Below are 21558 nucleotides of genomic sequence, written 5' to 3'. Positions count from 1 at the left end.
AGGGTAGAGTGTACTTGGCTGACCTAGAGGCCAACAGGGCCTGAAGGCAGCACAGGCTTGGAGTAGGGAGTGGGACCTTTGAAGGCCACTGTAAGGACTTCAGCTCTGATTTGGAGTGAAGTAGGGAGATTTTCTGGGGCTTCCCAGGTGGTGCTGATGGTGAAGAATCCCCAGCTAATGCAGGAGATGCAGGAGACACAGGTTCGATTCCTGGGTCAGGAAGATCCCCTGGAAGAGGGCATGGCAACCCATTCCAATATTCTTGCCTGGAGAATCCCATGGACAGAGGAGTCTGGTGGGCTGCCATTCATAGAGTTGCAAAGAGTTGGACACAACTGAAGTGACTTAGCATGCATGCATGCAGGGAGCTTTTGTAGGCTTTCCAACAGGATGACAGGTGTCACCTATGTGCAGACTCATTCTGGCTGCTGTCCTGATAAGACCCTGAAGAGGCTCAGGAGAGGAAGCTGGGAGTGAGTGAGGAGCACCAGGCAAACGAGGGGTGCCAACTTCCTTGCTGGCAGTGCACGCACTCAGATTCTGGGTAGAGCTGTGGCTGAAGGCAGAGCCGACAGAACTGTTCTGTTGTCACGAGTACGTAATTAATAAATATTTGCTGAATGAATGTCGAATCATGAAACTCCTCATCGCCCGCCTGACTCCCCTGCGTTAGAATGTCCATTTGCCTGCTGCCTCGAGTCTGCAGCCTCAGCCAATCAGCTTTTTTGCACCCGCTGTGCCTGCCACCCAGACAACAAGCCTCTGGTCTCCGTCTTTGGGGAGTTCCTGCCGCCTCCGAACTTGACCGGCTTCCCGGTTACGTAATTTCGCAGCCCCCAGCCTTCCACGTGGGTGATGTCTGCTACATCAGTAGACCACTGGCTGCCCGAGGATGGGGCCCCATCTGTCCTGTTTACTGGCACATCCCCAGGCCCATCTAGGAAGCCAGGTGCACAGAACGCGCCCCAGTAAACATTTGCTGCTGGGTGGCTGGCTGAGTCGCCTATTCTGGTCCTCTGGGCTTTTTGGCCGCTGTTTCCTGCCCAGTCTGTAGGGCTCCACGCTGAACCTGGAGTCCAGTTCAGGGAAAGCTCCCTACTTCTCCCCCACAGAACCCAGGTCCTTGTTCCTTTCATGCTCCATCATCCCTGGCTGGGGCCTCCTCTAGCTCACACAAGAGGTCGCAGGAGGCCTGGGGTGGCTGCCTTTGGACTCTGCAGACCCCACCTTAAACCATGTGTTGTCTTGTTTCCAGAGTTAATTCTGTGTATCTCCCTCTCTAGGCCCTATCTGAGACAACACAAGACACCCAGTGGTAATTTTTCTAAACTTTTCTTTATTTTATAGCAATTGTCATGATTAGAGAAGTAAATAACACATTTAAAAACCTTCTCAGGGCCAAAGGATGCCAGAGTATTTACAAACACATGGTGGAGGACGGTGGCAACGTGAGGGTCTGGGGCTGCGGGGCTGGGATCCCACCCAGGCCCCGAGTCAGGCTGGAATGCTGACACCAGCCACCAGGACGGTCCCACCGCCACAGTGTGGGCCCGGGGAGCATTGGCAGCCTTAGGGCTCTGCTCAGCTGGCCTGGTGGCAGACGGCTTAGCTAACCTGTGGCCCTGCCTCCTGCCCAGGGGCTCACCACACCCCACAGGCCAGCTCCGAGGGGCCTCTGGGAAGCACCGAAGGACAGGGGGCAGTGTAGGGGGCGCGGGGCTGGGACAGAGGTCGGGGATGACCCGGCCAGCCCCGGGTGGGACAGAGACACGTGCGCGTGTGCGCACACACAAACACCTGCACAGAAGAATCGCGAGGGTTTTTTTTCCTAAGTCTTCAGGTCTACGGCGTGATTCATTTTTTTGCTATTTACTTGTTCTTTGACAGTGACATAAACTGAGGTAAACATCTGTGACCAACACCTCTCCTAAGGGGCAAAGGGTCCCAGCCCCCACAGCAGAGGAGGTGGTGGTGGTGGCGGCGGCAGCAAGGCCCCGACGTGGAGGGCGGGCACAGAACCGGTTCCAGTCCTGCTTCGCTCTAGGCTGCCGCTGCCCCCCTCTGTGCCTCTGACAACAGGGGCTGGGCTACAGAACTACGGTCCCTTCCCAACTCTAACATCCTAGATACTACGACAAGGGAGAGACTCTCAAACAGGATCTTAACAGAGAGAGAGAGAGAGAAAGAGGGCGCACGCGAGGGGTGTCTACTTGGAATCTCGCTTCCGTGTTATTGCAGGAGAGACGGGATGTCGAGAGGCCTAAGGCAAAAGGAGAAGTTGTGGCTGGGAGAGGTGCCCAGATGGGCTCCAGGTGGGCTGGGGCAAGGGCAGTGATGGGGAGGCAGGCCCTGCTCCAAGGCTTGGCCCTTGGTGGGGGGGGGGGTTGCTACTTACCTGGCATGTGTTGGGCCCCCATGCCCGCCGGGGAGGTGGGTCTCTAGATGGGCGGGCACACTGAGGAGGGAGGGGGACCAGGCCCTGGGGCAACCACACACTGTAAACTGGACCCGGGCAGGGCGGGGGGACCTATAGCCCTTTTGCGTGGTGGGAATGAGGGTGAATGGAGAAGTGGGGGCTCCTGGCCAGAGGGTCCCCTCTGGTCAGCGTGGCCCACTAGGGAGCCCCCTCAAATGGCCGAGAACCCTGGAAGGGACCCTGGAAGGTGTGGCCTGGGACAGCGGGTAGGGTGCTGCCAGGCAGAGGGAGCAGCCTCTCCCAGGATGAGGTTATTGCAGGGTCCCAGGCCTCCACGGACAGGGCAGGAGTTGTGAGGGCGGGCTTTGTGAGTCTGGGCTCCTCTGGCCTGCGGGTGCCTCCTTGCCAGGCTCCCTGAGGGGTGTGCTGAGCCGGGGGCCTGAGCGCCCTCTGGCAGCTGCCCGCTGAGAATCCTGGGGTGGAGTGACTGGGGTGTCTGGATGCAGTCACTGAACACACGAGGCTACACGCACACAGGTGCCTTCTGCATGTGCTCACACTGCACAGGTACCTGTTCACACGCTCACTCCCTCCCATTTCCAGGGCCTCTGTTCTCACACCCACACCCCAGTAGGAGAAACTTGGGAGACATGGGGATGGAGTCAGCCCCAGGCTCAGATGTTGGACTCCAGCAGAAATCCGGGAGAAATTCCTGGCACAAGTAACCTCGCCGCCTGCTCAAAGTCCAGGCCACTGTCTGGGCTGGGGCAGCGAGGATTGAGAGGATCTGAGCAAGGTTTCCCTGGCCTGGGGAAGGTGCGGCCGGGCTCTGAACTCATTCCCCGGGCCTGGTGATGCAGGGGCATGAGGCCCCTGGCCTCGGGGACCAGTTGTCCTGAAATCCCTGTAAGGGGAGGGGGAGGGCTGCGGCCTCTCTGGCTGTGTGTGATCTTGGCCGGCCGCCCTCCTTTTGGGCTCTGTGTCCTCATGGGTTGGGGGGAAGGACTGGGTGGTGTGAGAGTCACTGGATTCTTGGGGCCTGTGTTTACACACACACACTGCTGTGACATCCAGACGTTTGCTACATTTTTGCAGGGGGCGTGGTCCCTCCCCTCTAACCCTCCCTGGAAAGGGGCCGGTCTCAGATGAGCAACACCCCTGCCCTCGGCTCACCGCCCTCCTCCCAGCCAGTGAGTGCCTAGACGCCCTAAGCCCTTTCTCGGCCCCAGCATTCGAGTTCCTTTTCGTTCCCAGGGTGGGGGTGGGGGCGGGATGGTTGGGAGGGGGGCAGGAAAAGGGGTAGGGCTGCTGGATGGTCTGCCAGGGGGGTGCAAAGGGCCCGGAGCCACTAGGGCCCTAGGTTCAGGGTCCCAGGTTCAGGGAGGTGTGGGGGAGTCTGCCGGCAAGCTCCCTTGCTCCTGGTGTCGGGGGTGGGGGGTGGGGTGGGGGCCTCTGAATCCTCGGGTCTGTGGGGCTGGGCTCCTTTGGTGGCATCTCACCGGCCCGCCGCCGGGCCGGGCGCCTGCCTCGCCTACCACTACTCCCTCCTGCCGCCGCAGGGGGCTGGCCGCTTCGGCCAGGGCGGCTCCCTGCGCCCCGGCCTGGCTGCTGCTCGGCGCCCGGGCCCCGAGGGCGGCGGGGGCGGCTCAGACGCAGATCTCGATGGCCGTGGCCAGCACCACCTGCCCTTTGCTTTTGTCCGGGCGGCCGTCGGTCCTGCCGGGAGGCCCCGGGGGGGCCAGGCCGGGCTCGGGCACGGGGACCGGCACGGGCACGGGGACGGGGACCGGCACAGGTCCGGGCCCGACGGTGGGAGGCGCGGGCCGAGAGCCGCTGCCGCTCTCGGTCAGCACCGTCCGCTTGAGCGGCCCGGGCGCCTCGAGGCGCAGCGGCCCGGCGGCCGGCGGGCGGTCCCCGGCGGGCTTGCGCGCGCGGTGCGAGGGCCGGCGCCGCAGCTCGGACGTGAGCTCGTGCTTGAGGAAGCGGAAGACCTCCTTAGCCGGCCCGCGGCGCTCGGGCTCCAGCGCCAGGAGCCGCTGGAACATGCGCAGCGCTGGCTCGGTGAAGCGGCGCCACTGCGACGGCAGCCCCGGCAGGCGGCCCCGCTGCCAGCGCACGAACTCCTCGAAGAAGGCGTCGGCGCCCGACGCCGCCTCCCACGGGAAGTTGCCGGTGAGCACGCAGAAGATGAGCACGCCGAAGGCCCACACATCCACGCCAGTGTCCACCGCGAAGCCGTCGGCGCGGCCCGCCTGGCACACCTCGGGCGCTGTGTACGGGATGGTGCCGCTCACCCGCTTCACGCGGCAGCCCACGCGGCGCGTCATGCCGAAGTCGGCCAGCTTCACGCGCCGGCACTCGCGGTCGAACAGCAGCACGTTCTCCGGCTTGATGTCGCGGTGCACCAGCTGCCGACCGTGCATGAAGTCCAGCGCCAGGCCCAGCTGCTGCACGCAGCGCTTCACGGTGTCCTCGGGGAGCCCCACCTGCGGCCGGAGGAGAGGGCGGGAGGGCGGCTCAGGGGCGCGGACAGGTTCCACCCGGCCCTCTCCCTCCACCCCCGCCCCGCCCGGCCCTCTCCTCCCAATCCCCGCCCCCCAACCGCCCCCTCCTTCCCATCCCCGCCCCCCAACCGCCCCCTCCTTCCCATCCCCGCCCCCCAACCGCCCCCTCCCTCCCATCCTCGCCCCTCCCTCCCATCCCCGCCCCCCCAACCGCCCTCTCCTTCCCATTCCTCCGCCCCTCCCATCCCCGCCCCCGCCCCGCCCTCTCCTTCCCATCCCCGCCCCCGCCCCGTCCCTCAACCCGAACTCCTTGCGGGGTCCCTTTCCTGGGCAGATCCGGGGCCAGCCGCCCTTCCTTATCCTACTTGGGCATCCGCGGCTCCCTCCCTGGCCCCCGGGTTTTCACATACCCCTCGAACCTTCCCCACCTTCTCCCCCAGCACCTGTACGGAGCGCCTGCTTTGGGCCAAGTACTGGGTTAATAAGGACCCTATCCGGCATGGTCTGCTGTATGCCCATCTCACTTAAACGGCAGCTCTGAGAGGCCTTGTCACTTAATCCGGTGAGCGGCAGGGCAGTGTTTCATCCTGGCCGACTGCAAAGCCAGGTGCCGGGAATCCCCGGGAGCAGTCTCCCCATCCCGGGCACCTCCTCTGGGAAGGCTAGTGGCCCTGCCACCTTCCCTCTTGGGTCCCCACCTCCCATACAGCAGCGGAGGAGGGGGCTGCTGGACTTCATCCCATCCACCGGCTGGTCCTTATCGCAGTACGGTGCCTAAGTCAATTCAGTCGTGTCTCTTTGCGACCCTGTGAACTGTAGCAGGCCAGGCTCCTCTGTCCCTGGGATTCTCCAGGCAAGAATACCGGAGTGGGTTGCCATTCCCTTCTCCATCATCTTAGTGCCTCATGTGGCCAACTGTGAAGTGTGTTTCCCCCACTAGGCCCATAGCAGGAGCTTTTGTTCACTGTGTATCCGCAGCCCTCCAAACAATGACTGATACACAGTAGGCGCCTAATAAATGATTTAAGCGAGTGGCCTGACTCCTCTTCAGCTCTCACACTCGGGGACCCAGCAGAGCCTCTCCCCTCCCTCAGCCACCCCCCCAGTACCTGAGGAGGAATAATGTCGAACAGGTCCCCGGCGGGCGCGTACTCCTGGGCGAAGACATAGCAGTCTTCCGTCTCAAACACGACGTCGAAGACCTTGATGATGAAGGGGCTGGAGGAGAGGCTGTTGGTAATGCTCACCTCCCGCAGGAAGTTCTTCAGCTTGGTTTTGCTCTTGTTCACAAACTTCAGCGCCATCTTCGTGCCTAGCGGGGCGACAGTGAGAGCGGTGAGGACCCCTCTCCCTGCGCCCCTGCGCCTCACACAGCCGGGCCTGTCTGTGCAGCCTGTCTGGGCCACAGCGCATGACTTGACGGGAGCCCCAGTGGGCAGGCTGTCATTTCACAGGTAGGAAACTGAGGCCCAGAGAGGGGAAGGCCCTGCAGCAAGTCAGGCGTCAGCCTGGGTCCTCTCTGCCCCGCCTGCAGCCCTCCATGAGGCGGGCCTGCTGCTTCCTCCACCCTCTTGTTTTTCTCCTGACACACTGTGTACTTACGTATCTTGTCTGTCTGCCCCTGGTCAGAAGGCCCTTGAGCACAGGAAACTATCTGGTTTTTTTTTTTTAATTTTTTTGTTGTGGACCATTTTTTCAAGTCTTTCATGAATTTGTTACATTATTGCTTCTGTTCCTTGGCTGTGAGGCATGTGCCATCCCAGTTGCCTGACCAGGGATGGAACGGGCACTCCCCTGCACTGGGAGCTGAAGTCCCAACCACTGGACCACCAGGGAGTCCCAGGAACCTGTGTCTTGTTTGCTCTTGTATCTCCAGTGCTCACAGAAGAGCCTGGTGCACTGCAGGTGCTCCGAAAACGTTTGTTAAGCAGACGAATAAATAAGAAGGCAATAGACACACAGAGGTGAGGGCCTGCAAGGCACGTGTCCCCGACTCTGAGCTTGAGCAGCCATCTGTACCCATCTGGGTACAGAGCTGTGTGACACGTGTGTGTTCACAGAGAGCTTACACATTGCGGGTCTTGCCTTCTGCATTTCATGTTCGCAACTCACTTTTTATAAAAACCCTATCAACTGGGCATTAATACTCCTCTATTTCACAAAGGAGGAAATCTAGGCACAGAGAGGTTAAGTCACTTGCCCCAGGTCACACAGCAAGCAAGCAGCCAAGCTCAGGTGACCCCATGTCCAAGGTTCCTCCTTCTGGCCCGGTCCCCTCTGAATGCAGCTGTGGGCACCTATGAGCCCCCATCCCTGGCTGGCTGATGGGCACTGCAGTGAGCTTACACTGTGGGGAAGGCATCAAGTTTAGCAGTTAAGCGAGAAGGCCCTGGAGCTGATGACTGGGGGCTCATCCTAGGTCACACTTTCTGTAGCTGCATGACCTGGGCTGAGTGATTGCATCTTTCTGGGTCTCAGTGTCCTTGGGATCTGAGGAATGGAGCAGCCACATGGACCTCACAGGGCCCTCTCCCACCTGCTGTTAAGCATGGTGCTCTGTTCGCGAGGACCCCAGTTCAGTTTGGTCCACCCTCCCGGGGACAGCTATCACATATATGCTGGTCATCCCCCAAACACCACTGCCAGCCCTGACCTTTCCCCTGATTCCACACGTCCCCAGGCACACCTCCTCGACTGTCCTGAGGGCACTTTTGTTCAGTTGCTCAGTTGTGTCTGACTCTTGGTGACCCCATGGACTGCAGCATGCCAGGCTTCCCTGTCCTTCACTATCTCCCAGAGTTTGCTCACACTCATGTCCATTGATTCGGTGATGCCATCCCACCATCTCGTCCTCTTTGGCTGTCCTCAGGGCACTGTGGATGGCCCCAGAGCAGCCCACTTTCCCCAGAGATTCCTCCCTTGTCCCCGCTTTCCCGGGCTGCTTCATGCCACACTCTCTCCACTGGTAGCACAGACTCTCCTTCCCTGCTGGCCTCCTGGCCCCTACAGAGAGCCCCCACCAGGTCCCCACTCCTGTCTTACAGCGGGCCGCCCTGCAGATACTCACCCGTGCCCTTGTAGGCCACGAGGTCGACCTTCCCATAGGTGCCCTTGCCCAGCTCCCGGACGAGTTCGTAGTGCTTGGTGACGTCGCTCGCGGCCACTGTGCGGAGGGTCAGCGCCTGCATGTCTTCGGTGAGGAGGGGAACGCCGGCACCCAGCCCGGGGGCGGTCCCTGGCCCGCAGCAGGGCAGGGAGTGGGGCGGCTCGGGCTCTGGGCAGCCCACGCTCATCTTCTCCCTGGTGTGGGGGTGGGGAGAGGGATGGAGTGTGACATCAGACCCCTCCACTCCCCACCTCCTCCCCATCCAGGGCCCAGGATGTCTGGGGCTGGGCCCGATGCCAGGCCTAAGATGACCACCAGGCGGCGACAAGCATCTTTGCTGCAAATGGTTGGTTGTTTAGTTGCTAAGGCGTGTCCAAACTCTTTGAGACCCCACAGACTCGTAGCCCACCAGGCTCCTCTGTCCATGGGATTCTCCAGGCAAGAATACTGGAGGGTGTTGCCATGGCCTCCGCCAGGGATCTTCCTGACCCAGGGTTCAAACCTGCATCTCTTACGTCTCAGGACAGGTAAAGCGGGTTCTTTACCACTGAGTCACCTGGTTCAGTGGTAAAGAAGAATCACCTGGGAAGTCCCCATCCTTTCCCTGAAGCTTCAGGGTCAGGCCTGAGCCAGCAATCCCCAGAGACACGGCCATTGTCCCACCGCTCCCTACTTGGGCGTCTCATGCTATCATCCAGACACAGTGTCAGGCAAGGCACACGTGTTTATGTCACACAAAGACATGCCACATGCTGAGTTCACACGGGTGCTCCCATTCACAAGTATTGATCAGCACCTGCTGTTTGCCAGGTGCGGTTTGGAGCCCTGGGGACACAGCCCTGAACACACAGACTTATGTTCAAGGTGGGGAAATGGACAATACACAGTAAGCCCACAAATTATATATTGTGATAAAAGGTGACATTGGCTATAGAGAAAATAAGGCTGGGGAGGGGCAGGGGGGGTGTGAGGGGAGGTTGTTCAGTCACACAGTCGTTTCGGCTCTTTGCGACCCCATGGACTGCAGCACGCCAGGTTCTGCTGTCTGTGGGGTTTCTCAGGCAAGAATACTGGACTGGGTAGCCATTTCCTTCTCCAGGGGATCTTCCCGACCCAGGGATGGAACCCAGGTGTCCTGCATTGCAGGCGGATTCTTCACCGACTGAGCCTCCAGGGAAGCCGTAACAGGGGGCAGAAGTCTCAGATAAAACCCTGGCAGGGCGGCGCAGGCTGGCCACATCCCCACCAAGGCCTTATAATCTGTCCCCCGACCTCAGACGATCACACACAGCCCAGCTCAAGTACACAGCTGCAGCTGTAGCTCCTGGGTCCCCGCCCAGGCTCCTCGGATACAAGGACAGAATGCCTGTTCCACCATGACCCACCCTCCACTGTCACCGCTGGTCCCCTTCCGTGTTCACACAGGCTGGGGGAGGGGGCTTCCTGGACACACCCACCCCTTCGGGGGGTACTGAGTTTGCCTCCTGATGGTGCTGGGGGCACAGAGAGCTGCAGTGGGAAGCGTTCAGGGGTGGGTGACAGCGAATGCTTATCTGGGGGTTGCATTTCTCGTCCGTCTAACGGGGGGAAGCTTAGACCAAGGAGCCAAGCAACTGGGAGCAAGTGTCTGTGTGCCCATGTCTGCCTATGCACCAATGAAGGAGGCCGCCGATGAACCCCCTCTGGGCTGAGCCTCAGCAGCCATCCCCGGGTGCAGCTCCTCCGCCCTCGCTCCCTTCTCCCTCCTGTAGGTGGACCACCAGCGCTCTCAGTACCCACAGCCTGCCCCTCAGCCCCCAGCCCTGCCCTCGTGGTTCAGAGTGAAGGCACAGACTTGGAGCCAGACTGCCTAGTTGGAAGCCGGGCTCGATGACTTGCTAGCTGGATGTCCTTGCGCAAGTTACTTCCTGTCTTTGTGCCTCGGTTTCCCCACCTTATAAAAAGAATACAATAGTATCTTTTCCCTGAGGATTATAGGACATGAAGTGGTTGGTCCCTGGTGCACAGTAAGCGCCCCCCAAGAGGCAGGTGTGGTTGGGTTCTCATTCCGATGATGCTCGCCTGCTCAGCTGGGGTGAGCCCAGCCCGGGAGCCTGGTGTCTCTACCCTGGCCCGGCCGCTCCCCTTCCAGGCCCAAACCCTGTTTTCCTCCTCTGCTTTCCCCTTCCCCCTCGGCACGACCCAGCCTCCCACTTCACGCGGAGAAGAAGAACATCAGGAGGGAACTTCCTGCCTCCCACCCAGCCCCAAACAGAGCTCCATCTGCACGTCCTCCTGGCTGGCTGCGGGGCGAGGGGGGGGGGCGGGGGACGGTGGCGGGGACAGGGAGGGCAGTGCAGGGAGCCATCCTCCCCTCCTCTGCTCTGGCTCCCACCCCCTGCTTCTTCCTCGGTATCCGGCTTCCCCACACAGGCCCCTCCCCTCCATTCATGAAGTCCCATACGGTGCTCTCCCCACCGAGTCTCCAGCGAGAACCTAGGACTCCTAACCCTGCTCCCTCCACCAGCAACAGTGTGTCGAACCCAGCCCTGCCTGGCATGGCCACCGAGTCTATGCAGTGCCTGCTCAGGGCAGGACAGCACTGGGCATCTCCCTGCTGCAGGGCTAAAGTAGGGTGACATCTCCCCATGACAGTCTCCGGGCTAAAAGGGTCAGCTCTCCCGATCCCGGTCACATGTCCGCCCACTGCCTAGGTGGAGAGGACTCCAAGAGGGAACAGCCAGGTCATGGGCTCTGGTGCAGCTTGGGGAGTAGGGGGGTCAGGCTGTTCCTGTGGAGTGAGTGGGGCTCCCCCTGCCCCCTGGGTGCTGATGAGTATGCATCCTCTTCACCTGGAGCTCTTCCCCCCTGCCCATCAAGAGACCCTGGGCTGCTCTGCTGACCTACTTCTGATGTGTGTGGACTCCCCAAGGGCTGCCTCGTGTGTGCAGGCACCTGTGTGCACACGTGTGGCGATTCTCCCGCTTCGGGCTTTGGTCCTGTCAGGTCCCCTTGGGGCTGTTTTCTGCATCCCCTGGGAGCTTGGCAACTGCAAGTTGCTAGAAGCCCTTCTTCCCTCCCCCAGGGACTGTGGGGTGCCTGCTTCTCTCTGCCACTTTGGCCTCAAGAGTTGCCCTGGGCAGGTTCCGCGGGCTGGGTGGGGGCCACACCAGCTTCCTCATCCTCAGGGTCAGCCCAGGCTCTGCCCACTGCCCAGCAATGCTGCTCATCAGCTTGAGTGTGCCTCTCCAGCGCCCTCTGCCATTCCTGCTCACCTGGCCTGCCCTCCCCGGCCCCTGCCCCTTCCCCTTATCTCATTATCCTCAGGTCCCACTCCTCCAGGAAGCCTTCCCTGCTGCCCCAGGTATCAATTCCTGTCTCTGAGGGGCCCCAGGGTTCAGGCAGGGTCTGTATGCCTCTCTCTTCTGGCCCCTGTTGAATATCTTGGGTGGTCGCAGCTGTATCCTGTCAGTCCCCATCAACAGGCCAAGACTACCCTGGGGGCTAGTGCTACATCAAACCCAACTCTCCATGGTCCCTTCCCTTGGTTCTGAGGGTCCAGGTTGTGGGACCTCCATTTCTTTCCCCCACTCACTTCTTCAACCCCTCTTCCTCCAGGCCTGTTCTCTGCAAGGTGTCAGCAGGAGACAAGGGACTGACCTGCACCCATGCCTGATTGATGCTGCCGCGTCATCCCCCAGGTACGCTGCCTCTGACCCAGTTACTACGCATGTGACTTCAGAGGCGCAGTGGGGAAGCGATGGAAAGAGCACGGGCCTTGGGGCTCAGCAGGTTTGGCCTTGATCCTAAGGTGTGCCACTTTTTAGCTGGGTGACCTTGAGTAAGTCACATCCCCTCTCTGGGCCTCAGCTTCCTCATCCGTAAGATGAAGAAAATAACAGTAGTAACGGGGTGACGGCTGACACTTAAATGTACTCACTGCATGTCAAGCCCTGTTTGGTTGGAGGCTGACCTCATCTCTCATTTTCACAATTCCAGGCGTGCATGCATGCTGAGTCCCTCCAGTTGTGTCTGACTCTTTGTGACCCTGTAGACTGTAGCCTGCCAGGCTCCTTTGTCCATGGGATTTTCCAGGCAAGAATACTGGAGTGGGTTGCTATTTCCTCTTCCAGGGGATCTTCTTGACACAGGGACTGAACCTGTGTCTCTTATGTCTCCTGCATTGGCAGGCGGGTTCTTTACCACTAGCATCACCCGGGAAGCCCACAATTTCATGAGGTAGCTGGTATTATCATTATTATTGTTACTACTACTATTATTATTTTTGGCTGCACTGCACAGCTTGTGGGATCTTAGTTCCCTGACCAGGGACTGAACCCATGCCTCCTGCAGTGGAAGCATGAAGTTTTAGTCTCTGGACCACCAGGGAAGTCTTCAAGGTAGGAATTATTAGTATCCCCATTTTAGGGGTGATGAGCACGAGGCACAGAGACTGTATAACTCGCCCAATGTCATCTCGCTAGTGCTGGCACTGGCTCCAAAGTTGGTGCTTTTAACCACCTCTATTTTTTGCCCCAAGACAGAATGTGGGGACATCACCTCCAGCTCCCTCAGTATCCGAGCACGGAAATGGAGGCCCAGAAGGGGGCACGGCCTCAGCCAGGGAGCACATGCCCTCCTGGAGCTCCTGTGGCGAGTCGACTGGGGGCCAGGCACTGGTCCAGATATTAACTCACTTAGTTCTCACAACAGTCCCTGCGGCAGGTGTGTGTGCTTGCTCAGTCGCTAAGTCGTGTCCAACTCCTTGGGACCCCTTGGACTATAGCTCTCCAGGCTCCTTTGTCCATGGGATTTCCCAGGCAAGAATACTGGAGTGGGTTACCGTTCCCTTCTCCAGGGGATCTTCCCGACTCAGGAGGTTGAACCATGCATCTCCTGCACTGGCAGGCGGGTTCTTTACCTCTGAGCCACCTGGGAAGCCGAGGTATACCAGCTCCTTTTTTCAGGTGGAGACTTGAGCCCTTCAGCCTCGCTGGGTGGTTGAGGGCATAGATGTCTGGTATCATGGGGAACTTGACCTTGAGCTATTTCACCTTCAGCATCATCACTTCCTCCCCTTGGAGGAGCAGCTGAGAACTTGGTGGCCGTGAACTTCCCAGCACCAGGCGTGGAGGCCCTGGCTGGCCTCCGTTCACCCTGTGTAGCTGGTACTGCATCTGTGCACACTTGAGGGCTGTGCTGCCCTTGGGGACCCCATGTGACCTGTACCTCCAGTGTGTGTCCTTGCTGATCCCAAGGGAGGCCCTCAATTCTCCATCTGTGGTGAAGGCAAGAGGGCCTCGCCCAGTCTTCATGGCAGCGGTGGTGGCCCTGACCACAAAGGCTCCAGCCCTGTGGGCTGGGTCTTCCGCCACAGGCTGGGCGGGCCACGGTGGTGGGGGAGAGTTTCCTAAGCAAGACCGAACCACCTACCACTTCCTGTTGGCAGGTGGCTCGAGCTGGGTTCCACCTTTGTGAAAACAACACCCAGTGTGTAACCCAAGTCAGGTCTACACTGGGACCCCCTTCCCTACCATGCGTGCGTGCGCACGCACACACACACACACACACACACACAGTGCCAGACTGGCAAAATTTCACTCACTGAGTCCTCATAAGTGCCCTCAGAAGGGGGCAAGATGCCTCCTATTTTTAAAAATCTGCTCAACTGAGGTGTAACTGGTATATCTAGGCTTCCCTGGTGGCTCAGTGGTAAATAATCCACCTGCCAATGCAGGAGTCACGGGTTTGATCCCTGGGTTGGGAAGATCCCCTGGAGAAGGAAATGGCAACCCAAACCAGTATCCTTGCCTGGGGAATCCCACGGACAGAGAAGCGTGGTAGGCTATACTCCGCGGGGTCGCAGAGAGTCAGACACGACTTAGTGACTGAACAACAATTGGCAATCACAAAATTCCCCCATAGCAAGTGTACAATCCAGTGATTTCAGTAAATGTACAGAGCTGTGCAACCGCTGCCTCCATCAGGTGATCTCCCTCATGGATGAAGAGCAGAGGCCCAAGAGGTTGATGACGTATTGTGGTTATCACAAAGATGGCCAACTGCCTGTCAGAGCTTTGTGCTCCCTCCTGTGATACAGAGCTGTTCTGGAGGGTGGCGGTCAACAGGGAGCTACGTCCCTCCCCTCCCTTGCATCCAGCTGTGGTCACCTGTGGCAGGTTTTCCCCAGTGGCATGTGAACAGAAACGAGGTGTCACTTCTAGGCTGGGGCTTTTAAGAGTGGCTAAAGTGTCTCTCTTCTTCTGTGCCTTGATGCAGAGGACCCCAAGACTCTAAAAGATGGTGGTGGAACTAAAGATGGGAGGAACCTGGGTCCCCAGGTGTTGGAGGCCCGCTGCTGACCAGTATTACCTGCTCTGGTATTTTGTGAGCTGGAAGTAAAATGCTGTCCTGTTAGGCTGCTGACGTATATGAGATTTAGTTGTTAAAGCAGCTGACATCACCCTGACTCAAGGGTTATGCTGCAGGTAAGCAAAAGAGCTGAGATTCACACTTCAGTGTTTGGACTCCTGGGATGTGGCCAGAGAAGGGAACCCAGATGGTGGTAACACTGGCAACCAAGCGACAAGAATTCAGTTACTGGATTAGGTGGAGGGTGACCAGTCTGTGAAGGTAAGGGAATCTGCTCTTCTCCTGTCTTGTGGGAGAATAATCATCCTGGCAAATATTTACTGAGTGTTGACTGTATGCCAGGTGGTATGCAAACAGTGGATTAAATCATTTCATCCCAACAAATCTGTGAGGTGGGTGCTACTCTTATCTCCATTTTATAGAAAGGGATACTGAGGCACAGATGGGTTGAGTAACTTGCCCCAGAGCTAATAAACAGCAGAGTGGGATTTGAACTCAGGCTATGAGGTTTTAGATCCCATGCTCTCATGCGCTGTGTCCTGCGAGGCTCCTGTAGGCAGACAGCAACTCAAAAATGAGACAGTTCTCACAGTCTCACAGTCTCACAGCAGGGAGGAAGTGCGTTCTTCATCGCTGGGAGCAGAGAAGCAGATACTGGAAGCCCATCTGTTGGGGGGAGTTGGTGGGGGGTGAGATTGGACCGATCCAGCCCTCTCTAACTGTCAATCTGGGATTCTGAGATTCTCAGTCCCCATGCCGGGGCCCCTTCACTCAGGTCACTGGACCCATGCTCTGCCCTTTGCACAGGCAAACCCCAAGGGTGTCCTTACAAAGCCCTGGCCTGGAAGGATGCCATCAAGCAGCGACTGTGCCTTGGGGGACGGGTCCCCTCTCTGCGTCTGCGCTACCACTGAAAGTTCCCGTGAGAAAGCAGCCGCAAGGTGGAATTTCAGGTGATGAATCGGGATGGAAGTTAGCCTCTCTCACCTGCTTCACTTTGCTTCTGTGTCAAATGAGAGGCTGGGCTTCCCTGGCGGCTCAATGGTAAAGAACCTGCCTGCCAATGCAGGTGACCTGGGTTCGATCCCTGGGTCAGGAAGGTTCCCTGGACAAGGAAATGGCAACCCACTCCAGTACTCTTGCCTGGAAGACCCCATAGAAAGAGGAGTCCGGCGGGCTACAGCCCAGGCTTAGAGACCAAACAACAATAACACCAGCGAGCGGCTGTCACTTCATTCCTTCAGCCTGTGTGGCTGAGCCAGCTCGCTGCACCCCACATTCTCCCCTAGCCTGTCTCCAGGTTTCTCCCCTCTAGTCCTCCCGACCTGTGGGGTCAGATAAATTGTCTCAAGGCCAGAGTTGACCTGATCCTTGCCTCGTTCACATTTTTGGTGGTTTCTTGTGTTGGCTTCTAGTGTGGTCTCCTGTTCAGCATCACTTCCCCTTTCTCTGGGGAGTGGTTCCCTCCTTCAGTCCACTGGTTCAGTAGGGCTGTCCCCACCCTGACTCTCAGCGCAGAGCTGGTCCAGGGCCAGTCAACCACGGGGTGCCTCCCATCTGCAAGGTCACTCTGGCAGGTTCTAAGATGAACATGTGCTCCAAGGTGACCCACTGAGATCTCACTTTAGGACTCTTGCTTAAGTTTTGAGAAAAGAGATACCTCTGACCCCTGGCCTACAAAGCTGGAGAACACAGGCCTGGAGCTGCTGGGGGCTGGCTTGGCCAGCATGAGGGTAGCCTGAGAAAGAAAGCAACAAAGAGATAAGCAGCGCTGAAAGATGGAGAGATTTCTGATGACTCTGAGCATCTGGCTCCAGATATGCCTAAAGTCAGTCATACTCCTGAAAGTTTGTTTCCTAAATCAATACATTTCCTTTCAGCTTAAGCCAATTTGAGTTGAATTTATGTAGCTTACAGCCTAAAGCCTCCAGACAAGTACATCTGTTCAAGGCCAGGCACTGTGCTGGGTACTGGCACTGGGTGAGTAGGTTAGATAGAGGGTATGAGCCTACAAATCAAGGAGGCAAACCAAAGAAGGACTCAGATAATCATAAGGCCAGGAAGGCCATGATCAGTGCTCTGCCATTTCCAAGAAGGACACTGGCAGTGGGGATCAGGGTGCCTTCCTGGAGGAGGTGACACCCAAATGGGCCTTGAAGAGGACTGACAATCTAGCAAGAAACCCAAGAGCTCCTTGAAAGCAAGCCCCATGCCTTAATCATCTTGCTATTCCTAGCTCTTAGCCAGGGTGTGACAAATGCTGGGTGAATAATTCTTTACGTGTTTGGGAAGCTGTAACTTTTTATATCTTGGCTTTCCTGAATGTGACCCTGCAGGCACATAGCTATTTTCTCAAGGGTCTGCATGAGATATCATTAGCCCCATTTTACAGGTGCAGAGACTGATGGCCAGAAGAGGACAACGATTTGCTCAAAAATCACACAGAGTCAGTGGCAGGGCTGGACTAGAAGCCAGGGCGTCTGCAGGACAAGGTGCTATCTCCCTATAACAGCCCCCAGCCCCAAACACAGCAGAGATGGGAGTGGCGGTGAGCGACACTGGTCACTGTGAACAGAGAGGCTGGGGTGCCACGATCAGAATGCTGCATACAAGGGAGAGGAAGTTGACAGCAACAGCTAACACTTAAGGAACCCCTGTCCTGTGCCAAGTCCCTCATGTAAATGAACTCATCTACTCTATTATTCACTCCAGTTTATAGACAAGGACACTGAAGCATAGAGCAAGTCATGTCACTTTATCAAGACCATCCATCCAGTAAGTGGTGGGGCCAGGATTCCAATCTAGGCATTATCACTGCAGTGTCCAAACGCTTCTCCACTATGCATTACAGCCTCTAAAATGATTAATAATCAAAATGACTATTTATTTTCTCAATTGCCAATGCTTTACATTGCTGCTGCCATTCAATCTTCACAGCAACCCCATTTTACAAATAAGGATCCTGAGGTTCATAGAGGTTAAGCAGTTTGCCCAAGGTCACCTAGCTGGTAAGAGGAAGAGCTGGGAATTGAACCTTGAATGCTTCCTGCTCTGTCTCCCTTTTCCTATCTTTGGTCTCTGGTTTGCAGCCCAGACCTCCCTCCAGCTCCATTATCTTCAGCACCACAGGTGTGGACAGCACCCGGGCTGGCATTAAATGCAAGGCTAGGGGAGGTCCAAGGAGGCTGGACTGCAGGACAGAGGAACTGCTGACAGACCAAGGCCCCCAGGGCATGAAAAGGTTTGTCTGAATATAGGTTGTTGCTGTTGTTTAGTTGCTAAGTCATGTCCAACTCTACTGCGACCCCATTGACTGTAGCCCGCCAGGCTCCTCTGTCCACGAGATTTCCTAGTCAAGAATATTGGAGTGGGTAGCCATTTCCTTCTCCACGGGATATCCCTGACCCAGGAATCAAACCCACATCTCCTGCATTGCAGGTGGATTTTTTAACCACTGATTCACCTGGGAAGCCCATGGATATAGACACTGCCATTTATTTAACCAACTGATAGATGCTGACTGTGTACATTCAACCTTTTGCTGCCACAAACAATGAGCAGCCTTGTACACAAGTCCTGTGGCAGTTGGCAGGTGTGTCTGTAGGATCGATTCTAGAAGTGGGTTGCCAGGTTAAAGGATGAGTGCACCTGGGATTTCTATACAGAGCCTGATGTCCCCCAGGGGGCTGTGCCACTGGCCCACCCCAGTCATCAGGAGAGGGCTGTGGGACACAGCAGCTGCCACCCGCTTCCTGGCTCTCTCTGGGCCTCCATATCACTTTGTTTAGTATGTTATTTTGAAGTGAGGGGGGAAACAGGAATAGGTTTCTTATTTGCTTGCATTTGCATAAAGTAACTCTGGATGCAACCAGACACTAATGAAGGTGCTTGACCATCCTCAGCACTCACTCCTACTGTTCTGAGCCATCATCAGGGCTCAGCTACTGTTCCCCACCCCCTCAACCTCTCCTGACACAGCACCCAGGGAGCCCATCAAACACCAATCAGACCACATCACTCCCTGGCGCATCACCCTCCAGGGGCTCCCAATCTCAGTCCACGTCCTTACAACAGCCCTTGATTTACCCCTCTGACCTGTCTCATCCCTCCTGCTGCTCCAGACACACTGGTCTCTCTACTGTTCCCTGAACACGCCAGCTCCCCACCCGGGAGCTGTTCCCTCTGCCCCCAGACATCCACGTGGCTCATTTCCTCCAAGTTCTGTTCCAACAGCATCTTCTCAACTAGCGCTATCCTACCGCACTCCCCTTTTCCTGTTTTACTTTCTCCCCCAGCAGAGCGTAGCCCTGTCTAACATAACGTCTATTGTGGATGTCTCTCTTCCCCACCTGAATGTAAACATCAGGAGGGCAGGGACTCTGTCAGGCTGGTCTCGTTCACTGCTGTATCACCAGCTAGCACAGTGCGTGGCACATAGTAGAAAACTTAATAAATTTTGGTGAACGAATGAATGAACGTCTGGGGAAAGAAGTGGGAACTGAATGACCAGGAGCAGGGTGAGAATTAAATTTTCACTGGGTACAGTCCTGTTGGATCTAGGGGGATATAAGGAACCAGGCATGGTTAGGGAGCCAGACAATCCCAAGGGAGAGTGTGAGGGGAGATGGTGCCCACTCACCCAGGCTCAGCACCCTGGGATGGGCATCCCCAGAGAGGGGCCTGGTAGGGAGGAGTGGCCCAGCTTGGTTGCCCTGAATCACCACATGGAGCTGGCCCAGGCTCAGGAAGGTGGGGGAGCTGGGAACCCCCCTGACACTCACCCCCAAGGGGAGCCCGCCCCCCTCCTCCCCCACGGCCAGTGCCCCAGTCTGGTTCTCTGTCACTTAACATCTTCTCAGAAGGGTGTCCCTGACCCTCCTGGTTTTTACCCCAGGGTAGAAATCAGTTCACACGTGGGCTCTCCCATCCACTGCAAGTGAGGCGGGGGTGGGGGAGGTGGTCCAGAGCTGGGTCCTCTCACCCCAAAAAGAGAAGTGTGAATTGCCTGGGAAAGCTCTGGCCTTTGCTGCTCATGCCCAGGGAACCTTGTGCAGCCCTGCCCCCAGACCCTTATCTGCACAAGTTTCCAATCTAGGAAACGAGCTATTTCATGTTCCTTCATGGGTCACCAAAGTCTCGGTTCTCTTTACCCTGAAAAATGTCCCCAGCCACCACCTACACACTTCTGCATATGACGTCAGGGCCCTGAGAAGCCCGTAAGAGAGGCCAGGCAAGTCCTCTCCCTCTCCTTGGTCCTTTGACACAAATAACAGACTCCACCAAACATTCCGTTCTGGCTCAAGAGGAAGAGGAGAATATTCTCAGATCTTTTCATCTTCCCCTCGTGGTGCATATTCTGGCTGTATCCCCTGCCTAAGCCTGACTAAGCCTCAGTTTGTCCATCAGTAAAATGGGATGAGAATGCCCATTTAACGTGATGGGCTTCTGTGAGAGTTAAAGGGGCACTTCCTACAGTGCTTGGCACAGAGCAGATGCTTGGTAAGAATTTGCTGCACGGAGGGGACTGAGACCTTGGTTCCATCCTGGACCCTGAAGACGCTGTACCGTCTTGAGTGTCTTGGTTTTCTAGGCTGGACATGGGGGCCATACTAGCTCTGCTAAATCTCACCCCCCAGACCTGCCTGAGCCAGGAGGGACCTTGGAGATCACGTAGCACAGCCCCCCCCGCCCCTCGCCACACATCTCCCAGGTGAGGAGACCGAGAGGGAGAGCTGAGACTGACCCGAGATCAAGCAGCAGAGGCTGGCAACGGCCTGCTTCCCGCTGCCCTCCCCACCAGGGGCAGCCTGGGGTTCCCTGTGCTGCCAGGTTGCTTCTGGCTCCAGCCTTTGCCTCAGCCTCCTGCCCAGCTGGCGCAGTCTGCCCCTTCCCCAGGGCACAGCCTTGGTGGTTATTAATAGTCTGTGCTACGCCTGCCTGCAGCTGGTGCCCAGAGCTGGGATAGGCGTTCTAGCCAGGCCCTGAGGGGAGGTGGGAGCCCTGGGCCTCCTTGTTCCCAACCTGCCTGTGGCAGCCCCTATGGGTGCGGGAGGAGGCATGAGCCTTGTTGCTGGGTGATGTGGGCAGCCTGGCCCTCAGGGTCCTTGGCTGATCGGCCACCAGTGGAAGGGGGCAGTCACTGGGTGGGTGAGCAAGAGGCTCCCTGCAGAGCGGAGCCCTTCCCCAGCCCTCTCTGCGGCCTCCTGCCCTGACCCCTAGCGAGGGATGGAAGGGGAGATGCAGCCTAGCTTGGGAGCCTGGAGCCCAGTTTCAGTCCCCCCTGGGTGGAACCAGGTCACCACCACATCCTGCCATGAAGAAGTCACTTGGGTAAGTCACTTGCTTTCTCTGTGCTTCCATTTCCTTGTCAGGAAATAGGGTTAATAGTGGTCTGGGTTAAAGTGTTATTAATAATAGCTGACATTTATGAACCACCTAAAGTACTTTAGACATATTGACTCATTCATACTTCACAACCATTTTAGGAGAAGCTGCTCTTGCTGTTCCCATTATATCCCTCACTGCGCAGGAGACTTGAGACTCAGAGATGGGGCAGCTAAGTGACGTGTCCAGTGGCACGCATTTAGGGCATGGCTTACAGAGCTCTGCCTGGCTCCAGAACATTCAGCAGATGTTTGCTGAGCACCTACTATGTGCTTGGAGGTGGAATACATTCATGAACCAGACGAACAGCCCTGTCCTCAAGGACGTTACATTCTTATTTGGAGACAGACAATGATAAAGATAAGTAAGAGGATTTTTTTTTTTTTTAAAGAGGATGTTCTAAACAAAAAAACAAAGCAGGGAGAGGCAAGGAAATGCTGGGGGTGGGGAATGGAACTGTAGGACAGGGGACGAGGGGGTCAGGAAAGGCCCTACTGAGAAGGGTGTAAGCACATGGAGAACTGTAGGCCTGTGAGTCTTTTTTAATATTTTATTTGGCTCCACTGGGTCTTGGTTGTAGCACACGGGGTCTTTAGTTGCAGCCTGTGGGATCTAGTTCCCTGACGAGGGATCGAACCCGGGCCCCCTACACTGGAAGCTTGGAATCTTAGCCACTGGACACCCAGGCAAGTCCTGTGGAGACTGTGGATCTTGTAGGGGAAGAGTCCTCCTGGCAGAGGCATGTGCTGTGCTTGGTGTGCTCAGGGAACTGTGAGGAGGCTGGCATGGCTTGAAGT

At 57.1% G+C, this 21558-nt stretch overlaps 1 protein-coding gene across 3 annotated transcripts in view; it reads right to left on the bottom strand.

Moving 5' to 3' along the window:
- Positions 1–1316: 1316 nt before the first annotated feature.
- Positions 1317–21558, bottom strand: part of SBK1 (SH3 domain binding kinase 1) — a 53300-nt gene continuing 33058 nt past the window's right edge. For all 3 annotated transcript variants that reach the window (XM_069571520.1, XM_069571518.1, XM_069571519.1), the window contains exons 2-4: positions 7988–8220; positions 6030–6232; positions 1317–4902 (exon numbers count right to left, since the gene is read on the bottom strand). In XM_069571520.1, coding sequence (XP_069427621.1) covers positions 4063–4902; positions 6030–6232; positions 7988–8213 — 1269 coding nt within the window. In that variant the 5' untranslated portion in view covers positions 8214–8220 and the 3' untranslated portion in view covers positions 1317–4062. The remainder of the gene's footprint in view (positions 4903–6029; positions 6233–7987; positions 8221–21558) is intronic.

This window comes from Ovis canadensis, chromosome 24 (assembly GCF_042477335.2).
Source record: "Ovis canadensis isolate MfBH-ARS-UI-01 breed Bighorn chromosome 24, ARS-UI_OviCan_v2, whole genome shotgun sequence".
Classification (NCBI taxonomy): Eukaryota; Metazoa; Chordata; class Mammalia; order Artiodactyla; family Bovidae; genus Ovis; species Ovis canadensis.
The sequence above is the reverse complement of the archived record's forward strand: the minus strand, read 5'-3'. Positions and strand labels throughout refer to the sequence as shown.